The 18,545-nt window shown below is 52.9% G+C and overlaps 1 protein-coding gene across 1 annotated transcript in view; it reads right to left on the reverse strand.

The window, feature by feature from the left end:
• SNX29 (sorting nexin 29) overlaps positions 1 to 18,545 on the reverse strand; it is a 507,745-nt gene that overhangs the window by 48,646 nt on the left and 440,554 nt on the right. The window contains exon 21 of the mRNA XM_081818879.1: positions 8,885 to 9,024. Coding sequence (XP_081675005.1) covers positions 8,885 to 9,024 — 140 coding nt within the window. The remainder of the gene's footprint in view (positions 1 to 8,884; positions 9,025 to 18,545) is intronic.

Raw genomic sequence — 18,545 nt, forward strand, 5'->3', positions numbered from 1 at the left:
TCCCCAATTCCTGCAGGAGAGGACTCTCTAGGGTTTGAGAGCCAGAAAAGAAGATTCCTGGGCATTCTTAGCAATTTCCCAAATCACAGCTTGTTCCTCAAACATTCCTGACATTCTCTGTGCTGTTTATTACTTTGGAAATCTAAAAAGATTGGTTCCCTAAATAAGACACGGGAAGTTGGTGGTTTTTATAAAGAACTGCAGCCTCGCATGAACACCCCGACGCTGGACCCCACCAGTGCGCACTACTGGATACCGTTCCTGTAAGAACACGGCCCGCCGATGCCCCCACCAAGGTCGGCAGCACCACACGGGACTGGGGGTCGAAGTCTCTCACTGTGCTTCCAAAACTTGCTTCTGAGAAGACCATTCACATCAAGTATACTGTGTGCATAAGGTTATTAGTATTTATTTTATTTGCAAGAATGACTCATTCTTTGCAGCAGACGGAGCCATGGACACACACTTAAAAGGTGGCGGCAGCTAAAAGCAAGCCTGACTAATTTGATCGTGACCATCTCTCTCCTACCAGTTCCTGCCTTGGTTCCAGGAAATGTCGACCTTCACCACCTGTGTGTGTCAGCCCTTCCTGGTTTTCTGTCGCCTCCTCACTGTGGATTCCTTCACACGCGATGTTGATTACGGCACTTGAAATTTCCAGAAGAGAACTGCAATGCTTTCTCCCGATTTCGTGATGGATTTTTCTTGAGATGTGAATATGCAGGTTTCCTGAGAGATGCCAGGAAGGAGTTTCCAGTTGATGCGAGGCTCAGCAAGTGCAGTCCTTGGAGACACTCATCCCTCCCTCTTACCTGGCTCCCAACTCACCTTCAGGACCCCACAGAGACCAGCTTCTAAACCCAGCACCTGGTTTTCCCCTCATCTGCTCCCACATGGGCTTCTCTTCTGTCCCCTTGGCCACATCATTTGCCCAGACATTCATCCTCAAACACTGGTCATCATCCGGTCCAGGCCCCACTGTTTCTCTGGGTTACCATGAAAGCACCCTGCCGTCCCTCACTGCTCCACTCCCTGCCACCCCAGCTGCCGGCATGGTCTTCCGAAAGCACAGACCTGAGCCCAAAGGCCTGCACAGGCACCCCTTCCAGAAACCCGGACAGAAACTCCCTCGAGGCCTTCCACCCCAGGTCCCAGCCTTGCTTTCCGTGGCATCCTGACTGCAGGAGCCAACCCCCTGTTCTCTAGGTACAGCGAAAAGAACCTCTTCCCCTTCTGCGCCTATCAAAATTCTGCATATCAAAGTGGCATGAGGGTGGGGTTTAGCGACATCTGTCAAAATTTTTAAATGCACCTGCTCTCTGAGCCAGAATGGCTTCTAAAAATCAATCCTACAGACCTCTGTGCTGAAATGTATACCTACTGCAACATTCCCGACAACACTGTTGGAGGAAGAAAAGTCTGGAAACCTCTGAAATGTTCCAAGAGAGCAAGGGCGGAATAAATTATCAAACAGGCCCTGCAGTGGATACTATGTGGCTTTCGCCAGGAATGAGCCAGCTTTAGTCAATGAAAAAGGCAAACTACAGAACACTGCGTAGAATCTGGCTCCGACTTACGTAAGTATTAGCAATTTTTACAAGATTACAAAAGCAGCTTGATGCTGATCACGGGAGGGAGGGGTGGTCCGCATAATACTCAGTCGAGTGACGTTTACTTCTTAATCTCTTATCTTTCTGTAGCTTTTCTTTTTTTTTTTTTTAATATCTTAAGTTTATCACTTCCTCCAAAACGTCTGCTCCCCAGACTCTCCTTCCCCCGTGCTTCCTTTCTGCTGGTAAAAATAGTTCCACAAGTACATGCTTACTATGCGCCAGGCGCTGTTCTAAGGGCCTGACACATACGCGCTCATGGCGCCCTCAGGCACCCCCCACGAGGTGGAGCTACGAATACCTCCATTGTACAGATGAAGACACTGAGGCCCGGGAGAGCTTGTGACTTGCTCACGACCACACAGCCCATCAGTGGCAGAGCTGGGATACAAACCGGGCAGTGTGACACATGATGAGACACGCTGCAAGCTCCTATTGAATGAACGAATGAAAGACACATGGCCTGGTAATATCATGCCCCATACATGCCCCCGAGGCCAGGTCCATGTCTTAGTCATCTGTATAATACCCCTGCCAACCTCTCTGCTAGCCCAGGGGCCTATACAGAGGAAGGCACTCAATAAACGTGTGTTGACTTGAATACAGAGATGGTCTACACGGAGTAGACTTGGGGCATCTCTCCATCTGCCTGGCCTGGCAGGATGCTGGGCGTGTCATCCAGGACTCTCATACCTGACAGCCCATCCTCAAACACACCGGGGTCCATTCACTCCTCACCTGCCCTTCTCATCACCTTGGCCAAGACACCAACTCTTCCCACCCAGACCCTATGAAAACCTCGCCACCTACCCCTCTCCAATTTTATTCTCTCTCCTGCATCTAGAGTGAAATTTTAAAAATGCAAACCAGGTTATTATCGCACCCCTGCTCTAAACCCTTCAGTGGCTTCCCAACTCACTGAGAATAAAGCTCAAAGTCACTGTTAGGGCCTCCAAGGCCCCATACGGTCTGGCTCTATTGAGCTCTCCAGCCTCATTCCCTTGCTCTCTCTGTTCGGGCCACTCTGGCCTTAATCTGCCCCAGGGCCTTTGTACTTCCCTCTAACTGCACACCCTTCCCCCAGAAATTTGTAAGATCTTCCCTCAGAGAGGCCCCTGAGGTCCTGATCATCTGATGGAAAACGTCACTGTGTAAATCTAAGTTCTGACTCTGCATTAACTGTCTTCAAAGACCTTATTACTTGACAGCCTATATGTCTGTTTTTCAACTCCCTTACTCCATAAAAGCAGAGGTGTTTTCTTTTTTTTTATCTTTTTTTCTGTTTTGCTCTCTGCTAATAACCCTAGTGCTTGCTGAGTACTTAGTAGGTGCTCTGTTTCAGTGACCATATGAAAATGTTTGCTGAATGCAGGCTCCTTCGACAGGGACATTCCACGTGTCCACCCAGCAGCGTGTCTGTTCTGGAGGTGTTCCAGAGTCCCCCATTTTCTCTGGAACTCATTAAAGCTGTACCATCCTCTTCCTCCTCCCTTTCTGCTTCCTCTGTGAACCTGACCTCGCCCCATTCCCCACCAAGCAGAAAGAGATGGCAGAGGTGGAACACGATTACTGCGTGGTGGGATGCCTGGGGGACACGGAGGTTACCTGAGTATCAGAGAAGAGGAGCTGGTGCCCCTGTCACTTTCAAACGGAGGGACTCATTCCCGTCCCCTGGGGCCAGAGCCCTGAGGCTCTGGAGGGCCAGCACCCTGGGATGAGCACTTCCTTCACATCCCTTGGCAGGAGCCCTGGAAGGAGCCTGGATGGGCTGGAGGGGATCAGATGGCACTGAACCATCGCCTCTCCAGGAGAGCAACAGGGCAGCAGGTCCCCCAAGGCAGAGGCCCCTGGCAATGAGCTCCCAAGCGATGGGGTGCTTTCCTGGGGGAGAGGCCTGACCCCTACAGAAGGGCACTGCAACTTGGACCCAGGCTGACCTCTCCCACTCCCTGAAGATCCAGAGCTCAGCTGCTGCACCTGGTTTCCCCAGGGCAGGCCCTAAGTCACTGGAGCGGGAGATCCCCAGTAGGGGAAGGAGGGACGGAGAGGCTGGCCTTAGGAATAATTCAGATGGACTGTGCGCAAATCACTTACATTTTCTGGGCCTCCAGTTTTTCACTTGTAGGGATAGATGGACGTATGGCTGCATGAAGAGACAAATAGAGAAATGTCCATGGGGATTTTATGAGGATTCTCTCCTCCTCTTTCTCATGAGTCTCATGATTAGCAGCCATCACAGAGCAGACACTGTGCGGGTTCTCTCACGTGCCCTCACTGAATAGCCCAACAGGTCAGCGGCCCTGGTACGACTCTTCCTGTTTTACCCTTTAGGACCCAAGACACAGAGGTCAAATCCTTGCCCGAGGTCGCCATCCTCCGTGGTAGAGCTGAGGACTATCACGGACTCCAAACTCCCTGCCCTTTCTATTTGGCTACCAGGGATCTCAAATTCCTCTGCCTTTCAGGGCCCAGTAGCTGATGTAAATCAGCGAAGCCAGCCAAGGGGAGATGCAAGACCAGGTATTTGGGAAGGTGCCAAACTGGGGCATGCTCAACTTGCAAAGTCAAAGCTCTCAACCGGAGACCCAGGGTCTCCCTGGTGGCGCAGGACTGGGGCATTTCCTCCCTGAGCTAAACCCCTGCTCGAAGCTCAGCAAGAAATACATCCAACAGCATTAGGAGTGTCAACAGCAGCAGATGTGGGGCGGGGGGGCAAACACTGACCACATTTTCTGCTGAAAATTCAGTTGGGAATTTGTGCTGTGACCTACATGACCCCAGCCTCCACCCCCAGCAAATTTTCCTGTCCCCTTCAGGAACAGCAGAACATGACATATTTCCCGAGGATGAATTACTCTGCAGAAAACATTTTAATAATGTGCTTAATGACAGCACAACAAATCATTTAAGCCTTCACCAATTTGTGGTCCAGTTCCGCGGAATGAATTCTTGGATTCCAAGCCTCCCTCATTAACAGGCTTTCAAAAGAGCACCTGACATCCCCCCCAGTGTCTGGGGTAACATCTGCCATGCACCACGTCTTGGCGCCCACCTTTCCCTGGAATGCCGGGAGGACGCAAACAACACGGGGCCCCGAAGGAGGTGGCTATTGGGGGCCGCTCTTCATCTGCCCACCATTCTGGGGGCAGACTCTGGTCTCCACCTGATACACAGAGTTCAAAATGGAAAAGAAATGGCCTGCTTTCTACCGTCCTGCTTTCTAATTCAGACTGTCGCTGGCATGGCAAGGAAGACAACGGGAGGCGGAGAGATTTGGAGAGCGAATTCAGCTGATTCTTCGACTCTCAAATTTGGGCAGATGGCAGAATACTTGGAAGTCATGATGCCCCTTGCAGAACACAGTGAAACACGGACACATTAAAGTGAAAAAACAACACAGAAACGTACGTGCAAAAGCAGGTCCTGTTGGATACTGGACTCTAGGCTGCAGAAGCCTGAAGGTTTTAAGGAAGACTGATGAAGGAAAATGAGCAAATTCTACCCACTTGCTTCGATTCCCCTGCCCACCTTCCCTCTCCCGCCCAAGATGGAACAGGACCAGCTTTAGAAGTTCACCAGCGGACCAGCCTCGTAGAACACGCGTGGGAGCAGAGTGTGAGGGGAATGAATTGTGAGTAACAGAGAGTCTGGTCCCCCATCCCGCCTAGATGGAGCAGTGGGTAAGAGGCAGGACTGCAAACTCAAGCCTCTAGCGGGGGCCAGGCAGGTAACGCAAGTGAATGTACAAGAAAAACAGCCAGGGAAGGCCTGCTCGGAGTCCAGAAGACTATGGGAGCAGGCGGTCTCAGCGAGGGCAGGCCAGCACTGTTCCACTGCAGCCAAGGGAGGCTGAGGGGAAGGGGCCGAGGTGGGGATTCATCCGCCCCTGCTGCCCTAACACACAGTGATTTCTCACTGTTCTGGAGGCTAAAAGTCTAAGACCAAAGGGTGGGCAAATTGGGTTCCAGGTGAAGGTTCTCTTCCTGGCTTGTAGATGGCTGCCTTTCACTATGTCCTCTCATGGGGGGAGGGGGGAGAGAGAGAACTCTAGTGCCTCTTCCCCTCTTCTCATAAGGGCACTAACCCCATCATGTCACCCTTATAACTTCCTCTAAACCTAATGACCTCTCTAAAGCCCTACTTTCAAATACGATCAGATTGGGGTTAGGGTTTCAACATAGGAATTTTGGGAGGACACAAGTGTTCAGCCCATAACAGGACATGACCAATTCTGATACCTGATTTTCTTTTTTTGACACCATCTAATAGACAAATAACACAAGCCCACTGTACTGGTCAAATGAAACAGGTCAGAGGGGCCGGCTCAATCCACAGGCTGCAGGTTTGTCCCGAAACATGGGATATGGCACCAAATAGCCCGGGCTCCCCATGTGCTGGCTGGGTAACCCTGGGGTCAGCAGGTAACCTCTCTGGGCCTCACTCTCCTCAGCACTTTTTTTTTTTTTTTTTTTTAAGATTTTATTTATTCATTTGAGACAGAGAGAATGAGAGAGAGCATGAGAGGGGGGAGGGTCAGAGGGAGAAGCAGACTCCCCGCCGAGCAGGGAGCCCGATGCGGGACTCGATCCCGGGACTCCAGGATCATGACCTGAGCCGAAGGCAGTCGTTTAACCAACTGAGCCACCCAGGCGCCCTTTTTTTTTTTTTTTAAGATTTTATTTATTTATTTGAGAGAGAGAGAATGAGAGACAGAGAGCATGAGAGGGAGGAGGGTCAGAGGGAGAAGCAGACTCCTCGCTGAGCAAGGAGCCCGATGCGGGACTCGATCCTGTGACTCCAGGATCATGACCTGAGCCGAAGGCAGTCGCTTAACCAACTGAGCCACCCAGGCGCCCTCTCCTCAGCACTTTTGAGGGGAAGCTTATCCAATTGCCATGTTACTGGCAAGTTTATAAGGTTCCACCTAATAGGTTCTCAGGAAGACTGGATGAGATCAAGCAGGGGAAACACTCAGCCAGGCCTATAGTAAGTGCTCAATAAATGGAACGAGGCAGGCGACACCATCCTTACACAAGTTCACTTCTGTTAGTAGCTAAAAGGGGTTTTAGAATCCTAAATTGGCATTTGAAAGAGCTGAGGAAATCTGCCAAGATTTATAAGAATAATTCTGCTTTGTGGGGTTTATTTCCTTAGACAAGAGAGTTTTTTTTAACTAGAAATTTCTTAGGGTGAGCTCTCGAGCACAAGGCCAGGCACACTGTTTTCTGCAGGCACACACAAAGAGGAAATTACCATATGGAGATTCACCCGCATGGGCGCATTTGCCCAATGTTCATCTTCCATTGCCCCAAAATGAACCAATCTGCAAGCTCTGACCTGGAATCCCAACTCACTCAAAAAAGACAGAGGACAGGGCAGCGTAATGTGGACTGCGAGGAAAGCCAGAGGGGAAAAGTGGCTTAATCCCAACTGGAGTCTAGATTAGGGTTTACTCAGAAGTCTGGTGTCAATACTGTGTCATCTGCCACAGTCTCTTACTGACATTCTTTGTATTTCTTAAAGCCCGTAACATCAAACCCTATGTTCTCTGTGCTAATTAGGCACAAAAGGTTTCTCCCGCAGCTCTGATGAATGGCAACCGGCACGGCCGAGCTCACCCCACACACTGAGATGCTCAGTGAACGTACAATTTCCACCATCCCGCAGGCTGATGTTTGGTAAACACTCAGCCAGAGACGCTGGGGCTGCCCATACCCGGCAGGAAGGACACCAGCTTGCTGTTATCAGTCGTTCCTCCTTCTCAGATTTGGGCAGGCAGCCTTGCTTTGCCTCAGGGTCTTAGGACCGACTCTCTAACTCGGTTTTCATCAGAAAATTTCGCCCAAACTCACAGGACTCAGGGACAGGTTAATTTCCCCAGCCAGGGGGCTGCCTTTAGAAGAATGGGAATTCCCCTTGTGAGCTATTACAGCGCTTTCAAAACAGGGAAGCCAAGGCCCCAGCATCACGAGTAAATGAGAGAAAAATGTAGTTTCCCATCTGGTGCATCCAGGAAAAAAGGTGCCTTTTACCTGAGGCAGAATACAGGCTTTGTCTTCTCACAAAAGCCCTGATACAATGAGAAAAACATAAGCAAGCTGCAAGCAGTAAGAGGGGCAGTCAGGCCAATGTCTGTCTGGTTGGAAGTTCAACCCGGAAATGCTGGGAAGTGTGACCCAAAGGCGCCCCTATGGACACAGGCAGAGTAAGCTTCTGGTCTGAAGTTAGAGCATCACTGGTAATGAGGACAGGCCCCCAAGCCCTTACATGCCGTTTTCGAGAGGTAGACTACAAAGCAAGTCTTATTTACCCTGAGCCATCACACAGACCCAGACCAGTGCTTCTCAACTATCGAATCCCAATCTCGTTTTTGGGGATCCACAGGTTTGCCATATGGGGTTTTCCATCTCGTGTCCATATGATGCTAATACTCTAGAAATGATATGATTATGTTCTATAGCATCTGAAGGCTCAGTAAAAACCAAAGTCTGCTCCATCACCTCAGTCCCAATTCCAGGGTATAGATGGGTCAGGCTAGTAACAGACTTAACAGCACAGAGCAGACTCATCAGTGATCAAGTAGTGACACCAAGTGATGACCGCCTGCCCCGAGGTGCCACACAGACGCTCCCCAGTAATGGGATCAGAGAAGAGGGGGCACGGAGGCAGCACGGAGACACAGGGGCACCACGCGGGGTAAGCAAAAAGCACGTGCTGCATACCATTGTGAGCAAAGCCTCAGTGTCAGAAAAACAGCGACATCCACTGTATTCACAATTCTGAATGTGTAAGTGCTTGACACGTCAACCAACGGCTTTCGTTTTCACTTTGATGACATATAAGAACAAGAAATTTATACCTAATTTTAAGTTAGGTCACACTTAAATTATTTTCATATTAATACGACTTAAGTCAGTAGCAGTGGCAGTCTGAGAATGTTTCCTTGCGTCCATTAGCCACTGAGGCAACAGTGACGGACTGATTTGGTTCTGGAACATTCTGTGAGCTGCAGAGAAAATTAACCTCTCCTTTGATCAGAAAGTAGGAAGTACAAACCGCAAAGGCCTGCATTTAGTTGCAAACCTCAGCTCAACCATGCTCATCTGCAGACTCGCGGTCTCGAAGCCCTTTCCGAGGTCTGCAGCATCCCAGCTCATGGCTCCGGGAACACCTGGGCCCCAGCGCGGCGAGGACACACATACACTTCGCTGGCCAACCTCGGGGGAGGGGAAGGACGAAGTGCTGGGCGGAGGGCCCATGGGAACCGTACTTACACAAAGAAGGGCATCAGCTGCACGAGGGTCTCCTTCTTGGGGCTGGCAGCGAACTCGGGGGCCACCTGGATGACCTTGTTCATGACGCTGCGCAGGTAATTCTGGAGCTGCTTCCTCCGCTCCTCCACAAACTTGGCATCCTGAAAAAACACACACAGGGATGCTCAGGCGTGTTCTCTTTGCCCATCCAAAAACTGCCCATAGAAGACACAGCAATCCATCACACCAGACAGACAGCTAGTGGACTGAGTAACTGCCACATGCAAATGGCATCTAGGCTTTACGTGGGCCATCCCACTGAAGAACAGGGAAGATGCTCATGATACTCCTGCTAAGAGAGGCACAGCGGGTCCCTACAACCACCCACGATGTGTTCCCACGAATGAATGAAGTCTTACAGCTGTGGCCATTATGTATGCAACACCTACAAGGAGCCAAGTATGCTGATGGGGACTGAACCAAGAGCCCAATGCTCACGCTGTGTCACTGGGGGTGGTCACAGGCCCGTGTGGGACACTCCAACAGACCCAGGGACCACACAGGCCAAAGTAATTATTCATCCCACTAAATGCTGCCTTCTAGAGACCACGCTTAATTTGCCAACATGGGAATTTTCCAAAATATGAATCAGTCACCGCTATTTAAGAAAGGTTTTATTGATAAACAAATTGCACCTCCTCTTAAAACACGAGGCTCCGTGGCAGCAGAGGGCCCCCCAGGCTGTGGCTGGGCAGCAGGGCTCCTGCGGCAGGCACGGGCCCCCAGGTCCATGCAGTCTCTCCAGCCCTCTGCACTCCAGGGCTCTGTGCTCCTGACCCTCCTCACTCACACCCCCCACTCCACCCCCGTGTCTGCCTGGCCCTCAGTGGCAGTGCCGGCCTCACACGTGTGTGCCTGCAGGGCGCTAGAACTTGGACCTGTGTGATGATCAGCCATCCCCGGGTCTATATCCTTAATAATTTTGAAATAAGGGGCCCCACTGATTTTGGAGCCTTCCCTGCTCATTCACATTTGCACTGGGGGCCCTGGCTTACCACAAAGACACCCTGGCCAGCATGGGGGCAGGGCAGGAAACTCTGAGAGCCACATGGGGTGAGCAAAGGAAGAGGAGAGAAAGGACAGGAGGAGGAATGGGGTCATCCATCCTCACGAGAGCATGAGAGGAGACGTACTCTGACTCATGTCACATGACAGATGAAGAAGTGGCAGCGCCAGGAGGGTCTGGGTCGCATGTGCATGAATGAGGTCCCAGAGATGGAGCAGGGCACTCCCCCCTGCCCCCCGTCCCCACCAGCACAGAGCCGTCCCTGGGAGGGGTTTGGCAACAGTCTGCTGAACACGGCTGAGCTCAGAGGCACTCAAGAACCTGCCCAGAACCTGCCCTGATCTCAGGATTAGAGTCCCCACAAAGCCAAGGCCCTGAGCACGGCAGGGAGATTCTTTAAGTGTTGCCCGATTTAGCAAACAAAATTACAGGATGCTGGGTGATAGCTGAATTTCAGATAAACAATGCATAATTTTTCAGTATTCATAACTCAATATTCAATAATTCATGACTCAATAATTTCTCAGTATTCAACTACGTACCACACAATATTGGGACATACTTGAACTAAGAAATTATTCATCGTTTATCTGAAATTCAAATTTCACCGGGCATCCTCTGTTTGCTCTGGCAGCCCTCTCGGAGCACCAGGACGGAGGAAGGGTTATGGAGCTGCGGCTGCTGCCAAGCCCGCCCCCGGGCCCTTTCCGGGTCCCAGCAAGGTCTTGCCCAGAGCCACCCCTGCGGCTGTCTCGGCGCAACCCTCCTCCGGAGGGTGAGAGCACTGAACGCGGCCGGCCCGGGTGGGGCAGGGGGGTGGGGGGTGCTTGGGTCCCTGCTGCCTGGAGGGGGCGCGCTGGGCGGGGAGAGCAGCAGGTCCTGGGTCCCCTGCTAGAGCCGGCCGCTCTGTGGTCCTGCATCACTGTGCAGTGAGAAGCTCCTCCCTAGGAAGGCTGTTAACGCACCAGGTGAGCGCCGCATGGAGCTCATGAGGTCTGAGTGCTCAGCAGCACAAAAGCCCACAGGGCCCGCCTGAGAGCCCGTGGCGGGACAACAAAGGAGCCCATCAGCCCCAGGGGAGCTGGCAGAGGTCTCCCCCTTTCTGCAGCAGGGAGAGTCAGCATGCTCTTAGAGCAACACGCAGAGACGGCAGACGGCTCCTCACGCTGCCTGCAGGGTTCGGATCCCAGGGAGGGGAGGACACGCAAAAGGGAGGGGGGAGGATGCCGCCCAGGGGTCGAAAACACCCGTTTTAACTTGTCTCAGAGCCTCCTCTCGCCCAGGTCCCGGGGGCTCCAGTGACGTGGCAGAAAGATTATCACCCTGGAAGAATCCCAAATCCCTGCATGTACTCATTCCTCCAGATGGCCGGTGCCTGGAAACCCAGGCAGCCCCTGAGAAGACCCCACATGGCAGCAATCTCACTTTGACAAGTGGGCAATTTTTACCCGAGCGATTCAGAATAAGCAAAGGTATTTGTGGAATCTTTATTCACGCTCTGTGCTCAGCGCGTTTCTTGCCTCGCATGCTTACAACCCGTCTGAGGCTGGAAACAGAAGCTGAGAACGGGCAAGGAACATGCCCGAGAGCTCAGAATCGGGAGGCAGATGAGCAGGGTCCCGGGTCTTCAACCCGTACAGAGTCGGAGCCGCCCTCCATCCAGAAGACATTCTTCAACTTATCAGAAGAAAAAGCTACGAGCCTTCCACAGCATAGGCCTCCCCAAACCAGGATTCAGTTCAGAGAAATTCCACTCGGGGGTCAGCACCAGCAGAAGCTGCTGACCATATGAAGAGAAGAAAGCCGTGTGTCACCTTGGTGCCCAGAGGCCAACCTCTGCCCAGGATATCGCTTCCCTCGGGTCTCAGTCTGATCTGGAGGTGCCGACACCCCGAGTCCCCAGAGAGATCACAGTGGGGCAGGGAAGATCTCAGAACTCTTTGTGGAAGACTGCATTTTTTCCTCTGTTTGTCATTTCATTTTTACTTTATTACGGAAATTTCAAAATATGGCAAAAAGCAGAGCAAATCATACCAGGAATCCCCATAACCCTTTACCTAATAAAGTCATAGCCCTTTTCTGTATTTGCTTCATCATTGCTACCTTTTTGCTGAGGCCTTTTACAGTAAATTATAGTCATCGTGACATCTCACCACGGGGGGCTTTGGCATGTCTTCCTAAAACATGAAGAACGCTTTCCTATTTAACCACAATACCATTAGCACCTCTAACAAAATGAATGCTGATTTGCTGGTGTTAGCTCATACGCAGGCCGCGTTTAAACATTTCCGTTTTCAAATGTGTCTATTGCTTCTTCAATTTTTTAAAAAGGGGCTGTCATCCATCCCAGAAGGAAGCCGGTGACTCCAGTAGGCTGAACGCCAACACTGTCCAAAACAGACTCCCTCTCGGGGATCCGCCGGGTTCTGACCCTACTGGTGAAGAAGACTCTACTTTTTCCACCACAAGCTGCTGGTGGCTTGTATGGCCTAAAAATATTAAAAACAGGATATTTCTGCAAAATCCAGATTCCTGGCCTCCCTTGAAAACTGAGCAGTCTTGCTCTCATTAGCTGGAGGCACAGTGCCACCACCCCTCCCAGTCTGCCCCGCCTTGGTCCAATCCCCTGCCTGGCCTCTTGGGCCCCTATAAAACCAGCCAAGAGACCACACTGTGGGATGATCGCACCCGATGACGTTCCCTCAGGCAGGCAGAGCGACCTGTGTTGCCATTTACCAGCTCCACCATCAGGTGGCTAAACCAGGGGGCAGCCTCAGGCTTCTCATCCGTAAAATGGGGATAAGGATGGAGCCTACCTCATTCGTGATAACCTAGGCTAAGCCCCTGGTAACGAACATCATCTGCCAGGCTGCGACAGATGATGATTCATAGATGTTCCGCCAGGATTTTTCCCTCAAGGCATTTCTATGTGGACAGGGGGGATAACAGGCAGGCAGATGGTGGATGTCGAGGCAGGGGTAAGTACTATGAAGCGGTGATTCACGGGTGCTCAGGGAAGCTCGAAGAAGTTTGCAAGAGGAACGGAGAGAGGGTTTTAGTCAGAGGAAGTCACTCCTGAAAATACTGCTTTAGCATCTCTTGGAGAAAAGACACGTCAGTCAGAGGGTCTAGGTGGGTCCCCTCAGGTGGGGAACAGACCTGCTAAGGAGAGGGAAGAGCAAATGCAAAGCACAAAGGCCCCGTAGCTGGGCTCAGCCATGTGAGCGAGAGCAGATGAGTGGCAGCCGGGGTGGACCATGTACAGCCTCGGAGACCATCGGAGAAGGAAACAGGTCGGAGGAGGGAGGTAGGAGACCTGTGATCTCACAGGCATTTAGGAAGACCGCTCTGGGGGACATTGGCTGCAGGCTGCCTTCGACAGAGAGCTCTTTCAAAAGTCTGTCACGACACTGTCCTAGCTCAGAATTGTTCAATGGCTCCCTGTGAACTCTATCCACCTACCAGCAAGCATGTCTAAACCGTCAGCACGGCTCACAGGGAGCTGCACAACGTGGCCACAGCCAACCTCACTTCACGTCTCCCTGATGCCCCTTTAGCACCCACCCAATACTGTCAACGTATCTGCCCCCCCCCCGCCCCCACTCTCTCCCTGTGTCACACACACTCTCTCTTGGTGCCTTCTAGCCTTTCCAGAGCTGTTCCCTTGGCCTGGAATACCTCGCAATTTTGGTGTCTGCTCTTGGGCCACCACCTCCAAGAAGCCCTCCAGGACACACTAGCTAATATTGCTCTGTTCTCTCTTCTTCGTGGTCCTCACGGCTGCCTGGAATGGTCTTGCTGACTCATCATGTGCCTTTTGCTCCCCCACTCCCCTTGTCGATCATAAGTCCCAGGGAGGCAGGTCCATTACCTGTCTTGTTCCCCCCGTATCACCAGAGCCTAACACAGCGCCTGGAGATCATGAGAAGCCCCATAAACTCTTACTGCAAGAACAAATAAACACAGGGGATGAATTCAGGGGAGGAAAGGCAGGCCACCAGGCAGAACGGTTTGAAGGCTGTGGCCAAGTCCAAGGAGAGCGGACAAAGACCCCTGTGGGGAGTGGGATGGAGGAAAGGAGGCTGGCCTCCACACAGCCTTGGCCAGCAAGCTGAAGACAGGTAATAACTGCACAAGGACAGGGAGTTGGTCCTTCGGAGTGGGGCGCTCGGGAGGAGATCGGTGTCCTGTCGGAGCCTGCCCCACAGGGTTGGGTCAGCGCTCAAAGGGCCATGAGGTATTTCTGAGTTCACTGTTGGGCTCCGGGGCTGCAGCCTAAATGTGGCGCAAGAAGTGGCCACAGTGGATGGAAGCTTAGCTCACGGAACCTGCCAGACTCGTCCGGGGGCTGCTTGTGAGCCCTCGCGGCCGTGGCCCGTGGCCCTGCTGTCGTTTCTGTGATATTCCTATCACAAGGCTACTCTCACTCAGCGTCTAGAGCCGTTAATAGTCCTGGGGTCAGTCCTGCTGCAGAAAACAACACCCAGGGCTCTCTGGATGGGAGTATTTTCTTCCCACCAGAAAAGGGTCATTTTGTTTTGAGCCTCAAGAAAATAAAGGCGCCATGACGTTATGAATGGCAACTGTCAAGGGGCGCCTGGGTGGCCCAGTCGGCTGAGCATCCGACTAGCGATTTCAAGCTCAGGTCATGATCTTGGGGTCAGGAGATTGAGCCGGGCTCGGCGCTCAGCGGGGTGTCTTCTTGTCCCTCTCCCTCTGCTCCCCTCCCTGCTCCCGCTTGCTCTCTCTTCAAATAAATAAAAATCTTTAAAAAAAAAAAAAAAAAAGAACAGCAATTTTAAGAAGAATGGAATATGTAAACCAGGCCATGAGCCATGCTTTCTAGAACAAATGCTTGGCCCCCGACCCCCCATGTTCTGACACCGTCTCCCCGGGGCCGCCCTTCCTGTGAGCTGCCTGCCGGTATGCAGAGGTGACTCTGTAATCCCGAGTTCCTTTTCATTCTCATCTAAGGACATCATGGTGTTTTATAAAATAAATTAGAGGTCTGGCTTCAGGAGCGGCGAGCGGCTCAGGCCCTGTCTAGAGACGGCTACTCCAGAGTCTGCTGACCTGACACACTGTCCCTGGCTGGAGAATTCTGGAACACTGATTAGACTCCCAGGGAGCCCAGCAGGAGGATCCTCTGGCTACAAGATCCCCTCCCATGCCCAATTCTGAGCAGACTGGAACAAGGGAACAAGGGAGACAAACTTCCCAGCACCCTTGTGAGGTGGGAGCCATGGGCCAGGCCTGGCAGATGCCACATGAGCCAACCACGTCCAGGCCTTGCCAGAAGAAGGTGAGGACCCTGTGACCCTCCCCTCTCCCTTCTCTTCCCTTCCTCTGGGACTGTGGAGGTCGTAGGGGGAGATGGCAGAGCCACTCACCAGGAAGCCATCTCCCCTGCACTGGGTGTGAGCTGAATGAGAACTCAACCTCGTTGCCGACAGCCAGAGACTTCCAGATTTGCACCACGCGCTGTCAGAGGTCCTCCTGCTAATTCTGCGGATTCCCACGGGGCACGTTTCCTGGAGATTTGCTGCACGCCTGCCTATGTCCAAGGCAGCATGCTTTGAATGTACCCCTGGTTAACAAATGTGGCCCCTGTCCTTGAGAAGCTTCCAGGCTGGTAGGGGAAGCGGACAAGAAGCAGGTACACGAATACATCACGGGAAGCGCTGTGGGAGAGCTGGGTATGGGATGGACAGGAGGAAGGCAGACAGACTGGCCAGGGTTGAGGGGGGAAGGAAGGCCCCTGGGAGGGGGTACCTTCAAAGGTGAGACCAGAGGAGAGAGAGGAGGGCAGATCTAGAGGAACGGGGATCAGTGGGGAGGCCACTGGGGTCACCCAGGCAAGAGGCTCAGGTGGCGTGGGCCAGGCTGCCGACCTGGGAAGGGAAGCAAACGCACTCAAGTTCTCGGTCAGACGTGCCGAAGGGTTGGAATCATTCGCTTACTCATTCAATGATCCAGTCACTCCCTGGTTCATTCATTCATTCAACAGACATCTCTCGGGGCCTACTGTGAGCCAGGCACTGTGAATACAAAGGGAGAGCAGGCCTGGGTCCTGACTTCACAGAGCTTCCAGCTGGCTGGAAGAGGTAGGCAAGGCAGTGAGCACTGCACCCGTGACAAAGGTGTGCGCGGGGTCTGCTGTGGGGCACGGGGGGCTTCCCCAGGGGCTGGCACTCTTCACGCGCAGGGAGCAGCTCCTCCTCGGGCACCAGGCTGAGCACACCTCGGCACGGTTTCACTGCGTTCTCAGAAGCCCACTGAGACAGGCACTTTCGAGAGAGGCCGTGGAGGCAGAGGCTGAAGCACCAGGGCCCACACGCTCACAACGATGGAGCCCGCTCCCTGGGCCAGTGCCCGTATCTGGCTGCCCCGAGACAGAGGGAGAGAGACGCGCTGGTCAGGGAACGGCTGATTTGTGCCAAGGGCCACAGTGGAGAGGACCCGGAGGCAGGAGCAGAGCAGGGGCAGCAGGAGGGGCAGACCTGGGAGGACACCTTTGAGAACGTGGACTCTGCCCTCGGGGCAATGGGTATTTTTAAGCAGGACAGTAACAATCAGCTATTCCTTCCATAAGACAGAGAAGTTCTGACTCCGGTGTGCAAGAGCTCTGTTTGGTCCCTCTCACTCTGCTTTGTCTCGGAGTACTGACAACCAGCCTTCTTCCTTCCAGGATGGGTCAGCTGCGAGGTGCGGATGCAGCTGATCTCAACCGCAGGCCCGGGCCCGCCCTCCTGGGACATGAGGACAGGCGACACCGTACGCATGCTGCAAACCGGTGAGCTCCGTGAGCCCGCCCTGCTACAGGCATGATGCCCGAGCACTTGTTTCCAGGGAGACTGTTATATAATTGCTAATTGGGAAGCCAGAAGAGAAAATTCCCACAATTGCTGCTTCCAACACTCTCCACAGAGGCATCTGAGAGCAATGAATTGTCGGGCATGATGGACCCTCGCACCGCTTCCCAAACACCACTGAGCCCCTTGTATAAGCTTCTGATGGGGTAATTTTGGCAAAGCTGCACAAGGCATCTTCTCTTGATTAACTCAGGGAAATAATAAAGGTGCAAACTTAGAGGAGGAAACTGTGCTTCTAATCTTCACATCCAGAACAGGCTCCAAGCGGCCATGAGGGGGTCCCGAGGTTCACACCAGGGCTGGACAGCTGGATGAGTGACTGGCTTGTTTAAACAAGTCTCATTTAACAAGCTTTTCTCCTGGGTGCTCACCAGCTGGAATGCACCAGATGTGAAGCGAAGAGGGGAAGGAGAAGGCTTTATCTGGAGAGTTTGGGGAGGGGAGGGAGAGGAAAGCTGGGATGTGTCTCTAAAGCGCCCTTAGTGAGAATTTCATGCCCTAAGTCTCTACAGACACCCCCGAATTCAGGAGCCAAAGTCACTGGCCCTCTGAAGGGACAAGGGAAGCAAAGTCCTCCTCATGACTTCACCCCGGCGGCTCTACCTGTCACCTCTCACCAAGCATGTAGTCGGTCACCAACTGGGAAGGACAGAGCAAGCCAGGAGGCAGGCGTGACCTTTCAGAGGTCACGGTCTCCCTCTCTGACATTACGGAGCCCACAGGATCGTATATGTTACATGTGTCGCTCACGCATCCAAGGAGCCAGCAGGCACTAGGGTACAGAGTCCCTTCACCATCCGCATTCCCTGGATGCCAGGCTGCACCCGGGCCTGTGGGGAGCAGGTGCCAGAGGAGGGCACCATGAGGGCTGCCCCCGAGGGTTCCATGTAGAAGCCCTCCATTCTTCTAACAACATTTCCAGGAGGCTGATGGGCCAGGTGTTGTGCTGGGGGCCCGAGACTGATGACAAGTCATGGCAGCTCTCGGTCCAGGGGTGGATGACAGGCAGGCACATCAACAAAACTCTGGGGCAGAACAAGAGAAGAGCTTCTAGTGTGAAGTGGCTCTCCCTTCCAGCCGGGCCGGTGTGGGAGAGCATTAGCAGGAGGCACGACGGGCTTTGGTCCAGGGTGGAGGGGGGGTGGTGAGTAGGATGTCCACAGATGGTGGCGGGGGGAGGCACTGGGATGGAGGGCCTGGGGACGGTGAGCAGCGCTGAGGGAGCTGGACAGAGGGGTGGACAGACTGCTTCTATCTCTGAGCCTTTGCACTTGCTCCAGATACCTGCATGACTCACGTCACTCACTGTCTCCCCATCTAGGCCCGATGTCCCTTCTGCTCCAATAGGAGACCTTCCGGTCCACTCTGCCACCCTCCTTACCCCTTTATTTTTTTGCAGTGATGACCATATGTGTCCCCAGTGCCTGGTGACAGTACCTGGCATTCAGCAGGTGCTTGCTAAGTGTTTACCGACTAAACAGACGCTGCTGAACATTGGATCTGCGTGTGCAGTTCCCTCTACGGTCCCTTCTGCTCCTCTACTTCACAGTGAGGGAGACTGAGGCACGGGGAAGCTAAGGAGTTTGCCTGAGCTCACAGAGCTAGTTAGTGAGCAGTCTGGAAGTGGCATCGAGGCCCATCTCCCGGCTCACTCTACAGCCCACACCCCAACCACTTAGCTGGGGTTTCGGAGTCCTTGTGAAAATGCAGATCTAGGGCGCCTGGGTGGCTCAGTCGGTTAAGC

Source organism: Leptonychotes weddellii, chromosome 5, assembly GCF_054177405.1.
Source record: "Leptonychotes weddellii isolate Sample4059 chromosome 5, ASM5417740v2, whole genome shotgun sequence".
Classification (NCBI taxonomy): domain Eukaryota; kingdom Metazoa; phylum Chordata; class Mammalia; order Carnivora; family Phocidae; genus Leptonychotes; species Leptonychotes weddellii.